The sequence below is a fragment of the Electrona antarctica genome, assembly GCF_951216825.1.
Source record: "Electrona antarctica genome assembly, chromosome: 7".
Lineage (NCBI taxonomy): Eukaryota > Metazoa > Chordata > Actinopteri > Myctophiformes > Myctophidae > Electrona > Electrona antarctica.
Genome location: NC_136812.1, coordinates 52,414,335 through 52,429,065, shown reverse-complemented (window position 1 = coordinate 52,429,065; position 14,731 = coordinate 52,414,335). Strand labels below are relative to the sequence as shown.

General features: G+C 45.3%; 2 protein-coding genes across 2 annotated transcripts in view; one reads left to right on the top strand and one right to left on the bottom strand.

Annotated features, from left to right (window-relative positions):
- Positions 1 to 541: 541 nt before the first annotated feature.
- LOC306926320 (ubiquinone biosynthesis monooxygenase COQ6, mitochondrial-like) lies at positions 542 to 2,008 on the top strand (the record flags this gene model as incomplete). The annotated part of the gene is made up of 1 exon (XM_079505588.1): positions 542 to 2,008. One exon carries the CDS (start codon positions 542 to 544, stop codon positions 2,006 to 2,008), a length of 1,467 nt encoding a protein of 488 aa, XP_079361714.1.
- Positions 2,009 to 8,654: 6,646 nt separating this feature from the next.
- LOC306926319 (desmocollin 2-like protein) overlaps positions 8,655 to 14,731 on the bottom strand; it is a 68,803-nt gene continuing 62,726 nt past the window's right edge. Inside the window, exons 16-18 of the mRNA XM_079505587.1 lie at positions 12,248 to 12,436; positions 11,037 to 11,201; positions 8,655 to 9,312 (exon numbers count right to left, since the gene is read on the bottom strand). Of these exons, the coding sequence (XP_079361713.1) occupies positions 9,094 to 9,312; positions 11,037 to 11,201; positions 12,248 to 12,436 (573 nt within the window). The 3' untranslated portion in view covers positions 8,655 to 9,093. The remainder of the gene's footprint in view (positions 9,313 to 11,036; positions 11,202 to 12,247; positions 12,437 to 14,731) is intronic.

Sequence of the window (14,731 nt, the reverse complement as noted above, 5' to 3'; positions counted from 1 at the left end):
TGACATTTATTTCAGAAATGCTCTAGTATGTGAAGAGTCTGCCTGTGCTATTAACTCATTAAAAAAGAAAAAAAAAAACTCTGGAATTTGCGCGATGGCAGGCTCTCAGTAAAATCTGGTCACTATATATATATATATATATATATATATATAAACATGCTAATGCATGGTTGATTTGTGGGCGTAACAAAAAAAGTGATGTCATCTCCAGTCTCCAACCTAATTTGGAAGAGTGTGAAGTCACTCCTCTCTATAACATTACTTGTTAGGCCTAATGCATTAATTGTTTCTATAGCTCGTTGTGCATATTGCATATAGCTTTTTGAAGGGCGCTAGCCCCTCCTTATGCCCAGCTTTCCGGGTTGGTGTATGTAAACACAAGTGAGGACGCTAATTGTGATTGGCCAGAATGAGATGATGTATGATGAAAAGAGTGCCGCTCACTTCACACGGGTGTGATTTTATTAATTTATTTACGGAGAACGCTTCAGTGAATGGAGAAGAGTCGGTGAGTTGTGTAGTGAGTGCACAGTAGACTGCGATGCGTGGTCTCGCAAAAGCGTCGCTGGCTTTGAAAGGATTTAGCCGGTGTTACATCACCGGGGCGAAGAAGCACTCGTCTACTGTAACAGCGACCATCAGTCGAGGACTAGTGAGAACACAGAACGACCCGGGTGATGACGTCTATGACATCGTTATATCCGGAGGAGGGATGGTGGGCTCGGCCATGGCTTGTTGTTTAGGCGCGGATCCCAATCTGCGGGGGAGGAAGATCCTGCTGCTCGAAGCGGGCGACAAGAAAGCGATGGCCGGCGTCCCCGAACACTACAGCACCAGAGTCAGCTCCATCAGCCACGGCTCCGCCGACCTCCTCCGTGGCGTGGGAGCGTGGGACCACATCACGGGCGCGCGGTGCAAGCCCTATCGGAGGATGCAGGTCTGGGACGCCTGCTCCGACGCCCTGATCACGTTCGATCACGAGGACGACCCGCGGGGCGGCGACATGGCCTACGTCGTGGAGAACGACGTCGTCGCGGCCGCCCTCGCCAAACGGCTGGACGCTCTCTCCGATAACGTGGAGGTCAAGTACGGCTCCGAGGTGGCCGATTACGCTTGGCCGAATTCCGTGGCTGCAGCCGACTCCGTCCCCTGGGTCCGGTTGACGTTGGGCGGCGGAGAGACGCTCCGGGCCAAGCTCCTGATCGGCGCCGACGGACCCAACTCGGCGGCGAGGCGAGCGTCGGGGATCCGCACGGTGGGGTGGAACTACGAGCAGTCGGCCGTGGTGGCCGTGCTGCACCTGTCGGAGCCCACGGAGAACGCGGTGGCGTGGCAGAGGTTCCTCCCCGCGGGACCCGTGGCCATGCTGCCGCTGTCGGACACGCGCAGCTCTCTGGTGTGGTCCACCGGCCACCGCCACGCACGGGAACTGCTGGAGCTGGACCGGGAGAGCTTCGCGGACGCCGTCAACTCCGCCTTCCGGAGCGACGAGAACCGGTCCGAGATGGTGGCGGGGAGGGCCGGCTCCCTGTTCCGCAGCGCGTTGTCGGTTCTAACGCCGTCTTCTCCCGCTGGCTCGACGCGCCGCCAGCTGCCCCCCCGCGTGTCCGCCGTCGGCCCGAAGAGTCGGGCGGCGTTCCCCCTGGGCATGGGCCACGCCACAGACTACATGATGCGCCGGGTGGTGCTGGTCGGGGACGCGGCGCACCGTGTGCACCCACTAGCCGGTCAGGGAGCCAACCTGGGTTTCGGGGACGTGGCTTGCCTCGCGCGGGTCCTGAGCCGAGCGGCCGCCGACGGGAAAGACCTGGGAGCCGTGCGCCACCTGCTGGAGTACCAGACGGAACGACAGCGGCACAACCTCCCCATGATGGCCGCCGTCGACCTCGTGAAGCGTCTTTACTCCACTGATGCTGCTCCCCTGGTCCTCCTGCGCACCTTCGGTATGCAGGCCACCGACATGCTTCCTAAGCTGAAAGAGCACATCATGGCATTTGCAAGCAAGTGACAGGTTTTGATTGACTCGGATTGATTGGTTGTAGTGATGCATGATATAATCGGTAGCATAATCGGGAGCTGCCATATCGCCCATAAAAATGCCATATCGGAACAGTCTCAAAATAATCCCAATTATTTAATCGGTTTTCACCAGCAAACTAAATTTAAAATGGAAAAATCAAATATGATGTCAAATCTTAAAGGGATAGTTCAGATTTGTTTTAACTTAAGTTGTATGAAATACTTGCCATTAATATAGTGGTTGCAACTGTATTAATTGATTGCCCGAGTCCCGTGGTGGGAGTTCTGCTTTGGTTTTGGTGAATATTAAGTAGTTCCGGTCATTTTGTGGGGGGCACTGGGGCCACGCATTAAAAGTAAATTAATCCACAAAACGAACGTAATTTGTATTGTTGACCTATTTCTAAAATATTAGCGCGACTTTGACCCCTCCATCACATGGAACTATTTTTTGGGCGTAGTGATATGGACACAAAAAACATAGTTATGTGTGATAGAGGGGTAAAAAAGAACAAAAGTTGCACTAATATTTTAGAAATAGGTCAACAATACAAATTACGTTAGTTTAGTGGATTAATTTACTTTTACTGCGTGGCCCCCAGTGCCCCCCACAAAATGACCGGAACTACTTAATATTTCACCAAAACCAGAGCAGAACTCCCACCACGGGACTCAATTAATACAGTTGCAACCACTATATTAATGGCAAGTATTTCATACAACTTAAGTTAAAAAAATCTGAACTATCCCATTAAGTAAAAACAAACCTTAAACTTTTCGACATTTCATTTGTGTCATTCTGTTGGAAATGAGTATAGGCTATTTATTGATTACTACTTTTTGTAATAAATTACTTTATTAACAGGCGTTGGTCCTCTGTACAATATCGGAATCGGTCTGAATCGGAATTGGCAGATATGACCCTGCAAATAATCCGAAATCGGTCATAATTTCATAACCGTGCACCCCCTAATTGATTGAATAGTTTATTAAGACAGAAAGGTAAAAACAGCAACAGAGTACAGTCAAACACTGAGTCCAAAAGGGATAGCACCAAAAACAAGTCTCTGCAGTCTTGTTTCCATTTAGGCCCTATTATGCAATCAAAATCAAGGTGATATTGGTCCTGCAGTGGCAGTTTGATTGGACTCATTAGTTGAGTCATTTCTGATACTTCCGTGACCGCAGAGTGGATTTATCATCTATGAAGGTGAAAAACGACTACTTAGCGCCATGTTGTGAGCTGGTAGATCGGCTATTTTCACTACTTCTTAAACATTTGTTGTCTAACGTATGGAATTTCTTAGATATATCCAAGAAATTACTGAAATAAATCATTGAATTTGTTTTGAATTCATGTTTTTCGTTCCCTTTATTTTCTTTTTTTTGCGGGGGGAATGATTTTTTGTAATTTTTTTGAAATAACAATATTTAAAAACTAAATGTAGGAAACAACTAAATGAAGGGACCCACAAACATGTGTCTGCGACCCACATATGGGTCCCGACCCACTGTTTGGGAACCAGTGGTGTAAAAGACCATCGAAACAATAATTCTACATGACAGCCAATCATATTGTGAAGCATATAACATATAACATGTAACATTACCTGTTACATTTGAGCTAATAAACATTGAAACAACAACAAATCATAATTATGACTTAGGCCATTCATCATTTGGAATAATTGCCGTGTTTGAAAAACATAAAATCTTTATTAGGAGTACAGTTTCCTCATTACAACACAGTGTTATCAGTGGAACGGTAATTAGAAAGAACGCAAAACAAAATCACAAACAGCTTTTTTTTTAATTCAAATTATAACCTTGATTTCTCCTGAACCAGCAAGACCGGATGGAGAAATCTGCATCCTTAAATCTGCACCCCTAGTGTCATCCTTAGACACTAGGGGGTGCTAGAGCACCCCATGCCCTTTTGGCAATGTGCTCTTTAAAAAAAAAAGGAAAATAAAATGTGTACAGTATGTGGACCATGGTGACATTGATCAATTCTTGATAAAAAGCTGACATTTCTATCTCTGGGAGTACCCCCAATTTATATTGTAAAATCTATGTTAATTTAACTCTGAGAGTTGTACAAATGGAACCGAATGGAGGTTCCATTTGTTCAAGAGATACAAACCCACAAGGGTCCATTTGGTTCCTAACATTCCTATAATTTAGCTGGGGACCCCCTGGAACTTCAAGGACCCCTGGGGGTCCCCGGACCCCACTTTGGGAACCAATGTGTTAGCGGACTCGAATATGTTATCAACCCATAATCAGCAGTATGTTCTTATCCAGACCATGCAATGGAGCCAATATGGACATGTCCTCCATATTGACGCTGTTGTCAGCCATTGTTTCACTGAAGAAACATTCATTTAGGGGCAGCAGTGGCTCAGGAACAGTGGTGGAAAAAGCACAATTATTTTTTTTTACTTCAGTAAAAGTGTCAATACTGCAATATAGAAATACTCTGTTAAAGTAAGTAAAAGTCCGGAATACAAAAATGTCCTTGAGTAAAAGTACTAAAGTATTGGTATCAAAATGTACTTAAAGTACCACAAGTGCAAGTACTTATTGTGCAGAATGTCCCGTTTCAAGTTTTCAAATGTAGCCTATACAAAAAAATATTTTAGTTAAATGGCCGAAATGTATATAGATAGGGCTGAAGTGGTTGATTTGTAATAATAATCAAAAAGGTTTTTAAACAGTTGTAGTGGATTAAAAGTACAATATTTACCTCTGAGATGTAGTGGAGTAGAAGGAAAAAAAAAAGAAGGAAAAAAAACAGTATTGAAATTGGAAATACTAAAGTACAACAATTACCTCAAAATTGTACAGCAGTTGAGTAAATGTGTACCTTCCACCACTGCTCAGGAGGTGCAGCAACTGGAAGGATGCCGGTTCAATCATTCACATTCACACACAGTCATACACCGATGGCAGGGGAAACCATGCAAGGCACCAACCTGCACATCGGGAGCAATTAGGGGTTCAGTCAGTGTCTTGCTCAAGGACACTTCGACACTAACTCTGGGGGAGCCCACAGGGTTCGAACTGGGAACCTCACGGTTTCCATCCAGCTGTTACAGTGTGATATTAGTCTGGCTTATTAGCCAGGCTAGTTCTACCGGCCTAAGTGAAGTAAGTGAAGTGAATACTCCCCCCCCCCCCCCCGGTGGAGAGGGGCTGTAACAGCACCATGCTGTTCACTGTCTCCATGCTGGTGGAATCTGATGGAGCAATACTCCCCCCTAGTGGAAATGTCCGGTACTACACCCAAGCCACAGCACCTCAAGAGCCATCATTGTAACCACGTTAAGCCCTATATACTTAGATAACTGGAGTGTACCAGGGTCCTATACTTGGTCCCCTCCTAATGTTAACCAAAAATAAGAGATGCAACCTGCAACCTTTTGTAGATCTACTATGCATTTGCCAGAATAGGGATTGTGGTTAAAATAAACAGATCATCTTTTGACAAGTACCAAGCTTGGGGGCGTTGCAACTTCTTTGAGAAGAAAACAGCATTTGACACATTTTTCTTTTTTTATAAAAGAACTAAAGCTGTTTCACTTTATTGTCTTGGAAGACCTCAAATGAAAGCAGCAAGACTGACGAGCCAGTGTAGGAAGACAATTCAACGTATATTTCTATACGTTTATTTCTAACAAACGTGACCAAAGAGAGATAAGATCTTGGTCTCTCACCCTTTTCAGTTCAGTTGTCAACGGTGTTGTTTTTGGCAGCAAATTTAGATTTTAGTTTTAGTCTTTAGTCTCTTAAATAGTTTATTTAGTTTCAGTCACATTTCAGTCACTTGGAATGTTTTAGTGTGAGTAGTTTTAGTTTCAGTCACATTTTAGTCAACTGGAATGTTTTAGTGTGAGTAGTTTTAGTCGACTAAATATCATAATATTTTAGTCGACTAAATCTACAGTTGATTTAGTCAAACAAAATGTATTTTGGCGGGCCTTGATGCCGTCGTAATGACTCTTTTTCACTTGCTGAAAATAGCCGATCTACAAGCCCACAAAGCGGCGCAGCGCGACGCGTTGTGAGCTTGTAGATCGGCTATTTTAAGCATGCAACCAAGTTTAAAATGACTTAGACTGGATCTCTTGTCCACTAGTCCCTTCCTAACATTTTTGTCTAGTTTGTATATATTTTGTCTTAGTTTTAGTCATCATAGCTTAGTTTTCATGTAGTTTCCATTTAGTTTTTGTCCGTGAAAAAAGGTAGTCGACGAACATCTTTCGTTTTTAGTCGACAAAAACAACACTGGTTATCAGACACAGCGTACTGACTGTATGTGAGCTTATACAGTTGCTAGACGTACACAGCGTACTATATGTGAGCTTTTATACCGTATTTGAGTTCAAACATGTTAGTAGCGTGCCTATAGGGCTGGAAACACATTCCTGGATGCGATGCTGTTAGGATAATGATTTACTGTACCTAATGCATGAGGGCAGTGGTGTGTGCCCTCGAGGCGCAGGGATTTGAACTGTTGCTGCACATTGAAAAAAGAACAAGATCTAGATTTCAGACACCTACAGTATGCAATCTCATGTTGTGAAGAATCGTGCAGCACTGGGTTGGCTGACTGTCCAACTCATTTTAGTTACCCTTATGTTTTTGCTTATGTTTAAAGATGGAGTGCCACAATGTTTGTATTTTTCCAGTTTTTCATGTGTCTATGAGGTGACAGTACTTCATTAGACACCCTGGAGTCGTTTTTATGTGCAATGGTGTATTAACTTTGTATTTAGGGTTTCTTCCTGGAGGCTGAACCCTTGACAGTCAAACGGGCCAGTGAAATAAACAGTAATATAGTGACATCACACTATCAGCCCCTCCCCTAACCCCTCCCCCTTTATCATACAACTACAGCTGTGGGTGTGGCTTCAGTTCAGGTGGATCACCACCCATCACCACCCACCAGGCAAACCAGGCATACTTAATGAACTGGTGGGCGTGTCCACATAAAAGCATGATTTTAACAAATACTGTACACTTTTTGGAAAAAGTTATTCCTCCTTATATTATAATAATACCTGATGATCATGTTTTAGGGTGGAAAAAAATCGTGGCACTGCATCTTTAAGGAATCGTTAAAAGGGAACCATTACGGAAGTGGACCGCCAAGAGGGAATCGTTAAGGAACCAGAATCGTTAAAATCCTAAAAGAGTCCCAAACATAGTTCAGAGAGTCAGGACATTGATCTGGGAGACGGCACACGTTCTGAAGAAGAACAAAAAAAACAGTTCCGAGACCACCCGTCAAGTAGTTCCGAATGGCGTTGTCAATTCGTAGTTACGTCACCCACCGCCCCTTTACAGAGAACCAGTGGCGTGCACAGATAGACACTAGGGGGTGCTAGAGCACCCCCTGCCCTTTTGGCAATGTGCCCTTTTGAAAAAAAAAAAGAAAACACTTTTTTTTTTGGATTTTTCAAAAATAGCAGACCTACAAGTTCATAGCGCGCCACTCGGTGGCGCGCTATGAGCTTGTAGATCTGCTATTTTTCAATAGCTAAAGCATAACATAATGCTAACACCAAAAGGGGTTCCCGCCCAAAATAGATTAAGGCAACCGGCCGGTTCCACGCGCTGCACAAGGTGCCCTTTTTTAACTTGAGCACCTGCCCCTCTAAATGTCTGTGCACGCCACTGCAGAGAACAGTCCAGAAGTCAGGAAGGCTGTATTGTACAGAGGCTATGTGCGTGACATCATCGCACATGGGAGTTGGCAAAAAAAAAACTACTTTCTGGCCATGACAGCCCATACATTGAAACAGAAAAGTCCTATATCTGATTGCATTAAACAACATTAAACTCACCGACATTGCAGCTGTACGGAAAGCTTGACTAGTTGACTTATCCTCTTTCTACCTGCAACGTTCTAGTTTCATGAAAATCCACCATAGACATGTTATGAGCTACTTCCTGTCAAGAGATTCCGTGCTGGGGCACAGTGGCACAGTCGGTAGCCTCACAGGTCCTGGGTTCGATTCCCACTGGGGACGCTGTGGGCACTGGGGGCGTGTTCTCTCCTCCGCGCCATCAGTGCCCATACCCGAGGCGGGGTTGGCCTTTCTGTGTGGAGTTTGCATGTTCTCCCCGTGTCCCCTAGGGTAGGTACCCTCACAAAAAACATGCAGTAATCCTGGTCTCTAAAACTACCTCCCCCTGGCCAGGATGGAGGGGAAAGGAACTGGTCTGAATAACGTGTTCCTTCCACGCGCTACGTCCGGCCGAGGAAACTCCCCCCTGTCAGGTGAAAAGAAGCAGCTTGGACTCCTCATGCATTGAAGGAAGCATGAGGTCAGTCCACTGCCCTCCCCAGGTTGGCAGAGGAAGTGTAGCGCCCAGGATTACATTAGATAATTGACACTGTGTGAAAAAAATGGGTTGCAAAATCGTGGGATAAAAATTATATAAAAAAAAGAAGAGATTCCGTGCAGGTGATTATTCTTATAAGTGTCAGAGTTTGGAAGCGCTCGTTTTCAATGATGCAACGTCCTGCTGCCTCCTGCATTATGTGACATTTAGAATCAGGTGGTACGCAGGACCGTTGAGTGATTTCCAACGAGCGCTTCCAAACTCCAACGGCGCCCCATGTTACTGCTCAATGTGTAGATGAGGGGGCGGAGCCTGTGGAAAAGTGACTCATGTGCATACTCCCTATTGGCCCTTTTTTTTGCTCTTGTAATCTTATAAAAAATCACACTCGTGTGAAGTGAGGGGGCGCTCACATCATCATTCACATTCCGGCCAATCACAATAATTGGCGTCCTCGCTTTTCTGTGCTCACTTTTTCATCCTCAATTCGTACATTGTCCAGCCAGTCAAAAATCATCGCTACGGGGGGGTGCTCAGCCAATCAAATCATCGCTATACGGGGGTGCTCAGCCAATCAAATCATCGGTTACGGAGTACACACAGACACACAAAGCTGCGCATAGCCCCTCAAAAAGAGCCCAGTTGGGTGTCTGTCTCTCTGGCTCCAGGTTCGTCGTGGCCTCGCTGCGGCCTCGTCTCAATGTTGTCCCTCGGAGGGACCCTCTAGGCCTCGTCCCCCTCGTCCCCGCTGTCCATGCAGATGTGTGCCAGCGTCTTGAACTTTGACCCCAGGTCGTCCAGAAAGCCCAGGTCGTCCTGCGCCCCCAGCTCGCTGCAGCAGCCCACCGAGCCGGCCGCCGAGCCCTCGCCCTCGTAGCCGTACGCGTGCACCGCGTCCGCCGCGTAGCGCTCCTCCGACTCGCCGCCGAAGTAGTCCAGCTTCTGAGAGGCGAGAGAGAGAGGGGGAGGGAGAGAGAGGGAGGGGGAGAGAGAGAGGGGGAGGGGGAGAGGGAGGGAGAGAGAGGGAGGGGGAGAGAGAGAGGGAAGAGAGGTAGAGAAAGAGAGAGAGAACATTAGCATACCGTAGTTTTTAATAAGCAGGGGTTTGTGTTTGCTATCATAATCGTTTTCAGAAACAAAGGGAGGTTATGTGGAGTTCAGTTCATTAACAGTTCAAGTGCTCCAAACTTAAGTGGCTGTTTTGTGAGAAGAACGCTTACAAGCACTCCTTATGGCAGTGCTAATTTGCCTGTGTGTGTGCGCTGTGTGTGCGTGCGTGCGTGTGTGTGTGTGTGTATGGGTGTGTGTGTGGGTGGGTGGGTGCGTGTGCACGTGAGTGGGTGCTGCCTACAGTCTTTGTAATGGAAAATGGCCATTTTCGGGGCGCTTCCTCTTTCACTATTAACACTTTTTGGGGGTTTCTGCGGTGTCAGCTGAGGTGAGGTCACACACAAACGCACGCACGCACGCGCACACACACACACACACACACACACACACACACACACACACACACACACACACACACACACACACACACACACACACACACACACTGGAAAGAGGACCTCTCTGGGTTGGGATAATTGCATCTCTGACATCTGAGGTTATGTTTAGGAATAAAGTTAGGTTTAGCCATAGTTTTACTGAACTTAAGTTTAGGAATAAAGTTGGGTTTAGCCATAGTTGTACTGAACTTAAGTTTAGGAATAAAGTTAGGTTTAGCCATAGTTGTACTGAACTTAAGTTTAGGAATAAAGTTAGGTTTAGCCATAGTTTTACTGAACTTAAGTTTAGGAATAAAGTTAGGTTTAGCCATAGTTGTACTGAGGTTTAGGAATTAAGTTGGGTTTAGACATAGTTTTACTGAGGTTTAGGAATGAAGTTGGGTTTAGCCATAGTTGTACTGAGGTTTAGGAATGAAGTTGGGTTTAGCCATAGTTGTACTGAGGTTTAGGAATGAAGTTGGGTTTAGCCATAGTTGTACTGAGGTTATAAGGTTAGGTTTAGCCATTAGGTTACGCTTAGGCGTAAATGGACCTTTTTCAGCATGGGGTTTCAGATCAAAGGGGGAAATGGTTCAGCTCAGTGTTTCTGAGCTCCTGATTTTGTGTGTTTCCCCCTATTTTACTTGTTAACAGGTTCCGTCAAATCCGGTTCAGAGTAAAAGCGGCCATGTCTTCCCGGCACCCCATGAGCTCCTATTTTGAAGGAATCCCGGGAATGATTGTGTTAACTGAGTGAATCAATCTGTCATTTCCAGACTTAACCCATTTTGGGCGGGAACCCCTTTTGGTGTTTAAAGCATTATGTAATGCTTTAGCTATTGAAAAATAGCAGATCTACAAGCTCATAGCGCGCCTCCGAGTGGCGCGCTACAAGCTTGTAGGTCTGCTATTTTTGAAAAATCGTGAAAATGCGGCACAAATCTTTGAATATATATTCTTTCAGAATCCTTTTTTTTTTTTTTTTTTTACGTCAGGCCTACATGGGTTAAAAAATGGAAATGTCAGAACCGACAGACAGACAGACAAAGTCACATGTTGGAGACGGTGTGCCACCGCTCAAAAATAAATCCTCGGGTATGGCTTTACATAACCCAGAAACCCTGGGTAAATTATGCCCAGGGTTTTTTTTTGGGTGGGGGGGGGGGGGGGGACTCTTACCCTGTCCAGGTACAGTCCGTTGGTGTCCCAGGTGTGCAGGGCAGACAGGTAACTCTGCCGGTAGTACAGAGAGTCCATGTAGGCTGCTGAACCTCTGTAGAGCCCTCCTCCTCCTCCTAGTCCTCCTCCAAGTCCAACTCCAGAACCATAGAACCCGTTCATACCCTGCCGGGTTAATTACAGTTAATTAGTTACAGATGGGTTCATTGCAGTTAATTCGAGTCCAAGTGGGCTCCTGGACCAACTTTAAAAGAACGATTCAAAATTTTAACTGAAAACCAGAACGATGAAAACATGACATTTTAATTCAAATGTAAAACCACCTGTGTGCTGGTGAAGTGGTTCTGCTGAGTCATGGTCGTGTTGTTCTAACCTGTGTACTGGTGAAGTGGTTCTGCTGAGTCATGGTCGTGTTGTTCTAACCTGTGTGCTGGTGAAGTGGTTCTGCTGAGTCATGGTGGTGTTGTTCTAACCTGTGTTCTGTTATAGTGGTTCTGCTGAGTCATGGTAATGTTCTAACCTGTGTGCTGGTGAAGTGGTTCTGCTGAGTCATGGTTGTGTTGTTCTAACCTGTGTTCTGTTATAGTGGTTCTGCTGAGTCATGGTAATGTTCTAACCTGTGTGCTGGTGAAGTGGTTCTGCTGAGTCATGGTGGTGTTGTTCTAACCTTTGTGCTGTTGAAGTGGTTCTGCTGAGTCATGGTGGTGTTGTTCTAACCTGTGTTCTGTTATAGTGGTTCTGCTGAGTCATGGTAATGTTCTAACCTGTGTGCTGGTGAAGTGGTTCTGCTGAGTCATGGTGGTGTTGTTCTAACCTGTGTGCTGGTGAAGTGGTTCTGCTGAGTCATGGTCGTGTTGTTCTAACCTGTGTAATGGTGAAGTGGTTCTGCTGAGTCATGGTTGTGTTGTTCTAACCTGTGTTCTGTTATAGTGGTTCTACTGAGTCATGGTCGTGTTGTTCTAACCTGTGTTCTGTTATAGTGGTTCTACTGAGTCATGGTAATGTTCTAACCTGTGTGCTGGTGAAGTGGTTCTGCTGAGTCATGGTGGTGTTGTTCTAACCTGTGTGCTGCTGAAGTGGTTCTGCTGAGTCATGGTTGTGTCGTTCTAACCTGTGTGCTGGTGAAGTGGTTCTGCTGAGTCATGGTCGTGTTGTTCTAACCTGTGTGCTGGTGAAGTGGTTCTGCTGAGTCATGGTCGTGTTGTTCTAACCTGTGTGCTGTTGAAGTGGTTCCTGGAGGACGAGGTCTGGTACATGCTCTGCTGAGTCATGGTCGCGTTCGGCTGCTGCTGACTCAGCACGCTCTTCTGCTCTTCCGGGAGCCCCGCCCCCTTCACCGAGCCGTCCACCGTGTCGGCAACGCCACCCGCCGTCGGGATCAGGAACAGGTCGGTGGACTTCTGGAAACGGGTTAATTGGGGAAAACACAATAAAAAATACAGGGTAGGACATGAATTATAGAATAATTTGTCCTATGTTCTAACGTCTCTGTCGGCACAATTAAGCCTAATGTATGCTCCCCGTCGTACGACGCAAGCTCACAACATGTCTCCGACGCGACATGTTGTGAGCTTGTAGGCCGCACGCAGCTCTATTTTTTAAATGTATACAAAGTATACATTAGAGGCTATAGACAGCATCATTTGCGCTTGCCCTAACCCGCAGCGTGGGTGAAGTTCTGGTCAAGCGCTGTTAGTCCGGCAGTCGAGGTGGACGGGTGGGAAATTTGGCATTATTTTTATTGGCCTAAAATATTGTCTATATACATATATTTATGAATCCACTTGCTGACCGGCTGTCGTTATTGGACAATTTTTTTAATAGGGGTTTCTTGTGACCCTACCATTAGCCACTTTCCCAACATGTGCTGACCTCATCACATTTGTGCTGACCTCATCACATCATGTCATTACGTCTATGGCCGTTTTTAGCCAAAGGAGTGTTTTTTGTGTAAAACTAGTGCTTGGAATGGATTCAGAACCATGAAAACCCCCTAGTTTGACATGTCACATGCTACTTAAAGCATAAGGAAAGTTTGACATTTTTGACAATTTTGCCTGCCATAGGATGTTAATGAAAAGAAAATTTCCCAATACTAACAGCCGGTCAGCAAGTGGATTTATTAATGTATACATGTATAAAGACAATATTTTAAGCCAATAAAAAAGACTATATACCAAATGTCCCACTTTAACCCATTTTGACCTGAGATCAGATTCTAAAAATGTCTTCTACATCCTGACAGTTTTCTGAAAAAGCTATGTATTCTATGTCAGTCGTTCTTCGATTTTTCAAAAATAGCAGACCTACAAGCTCGTAGCGCGCCACTCGGTGGCGCGCTATGAGCTTGTAGATCTGCTATTTTTCAATAGCTAAAGCATAACATAATGCTAACACCAAAAGGGGTTCCCGCCCAAAATGTGTTAAACAAAAGAAGCCTGTTGGCTGCCGGACTATATAGATTGATTGTCAACAGTGTGGGGCAGAGGGGAGTGATTGAGCATTTCACTGGCTGACACTATATTGGGAAAACAAATCACTGCATCTAGGCTATGTTCCCAGAGCCAGAGCCCGGCTTCTGTTTTGTCTAATACACTAAATTTGATGAATTGAACATGGTGGACCCTCTTGTAAACAAGTGTAATGCTTAATTGGGTCGTCCACTCACAGTTAACAGCCTTTGTATTGAGTTTGTGCTTGAAATGTACTGTAATTCTGCAAACTGTTAATAAATATTTCAATCAATCAATCAATCAATCAATCAATCAATCAAAACGTCTGACTGCATTATGCCCGTGGCATGCAGTTCACTGATGGGACAGTACTTGCTTTTTAATTTATGTGAGAACTATACTGGCCTGGCAGTAAGACGTGAAAGCCTATCACTGGCTGTGGGATGATGGAAAGGAAACCAGTGGCGTGCACAGATAGACACTAGGGGGTGCTAGAGCACCCCCTGCCCTTTTGGCAATGTGCCCTTTTGATCTAGGTCTGCTATATTTTTCAAAAATAGCAGACCTACAAGCTCGTAGCGCGCCACTCGGTGGCGCGCTATGAGCTTGTAGATCTGCTATTTTTCAATAGCTAAAGCATAACATAATGCTAACACCAAAAGGGGTTCCCGCCCAAAATAGATTAAGGCAACCGGCCGGTTCCACACGCTGCACAAGGTGCCCTTTTTTAACTTGAGCACCTGCCCCTCTAAATGTCTGTGCACGCCACTGAAGGAAACACATGGGGTTCTACTTCGGTCAAGAAAGCGGAATGACTTTCCGCTAACTTCGACTTATTAATAATCTAGTGTTTTGTTCTGTGTCTCTACGATGCCCCAGGTGAAGGAGTTTAACCCGTTTAGGCCTGACATCGACATTTAAAAAAATGTATTCTAAATCCTGACAGTTTTCTGAATTACTATGTTTCTATATCAGTGGTGCTCGCAAGAATTATATGCAATTGGCCACTGACCCCCATCTTCCAGGGACCCCCCCAGAAGCAAAGATTGGAGTTAAAATGCTCGCTCTGAAAGAATATATATTCAAATATATATTGCGGCACATTTTTCAAAACCGCGCTACGAGCTTGTAGATCTGCTATTTTTCAATAGCTTAAGTATAACGTAATGCTTAAAACACCAAATGGGGTTCCCGTCCAGAATGGGTTAAAGCTGCTATAAGCCAATATGACAAAGCTTCTAG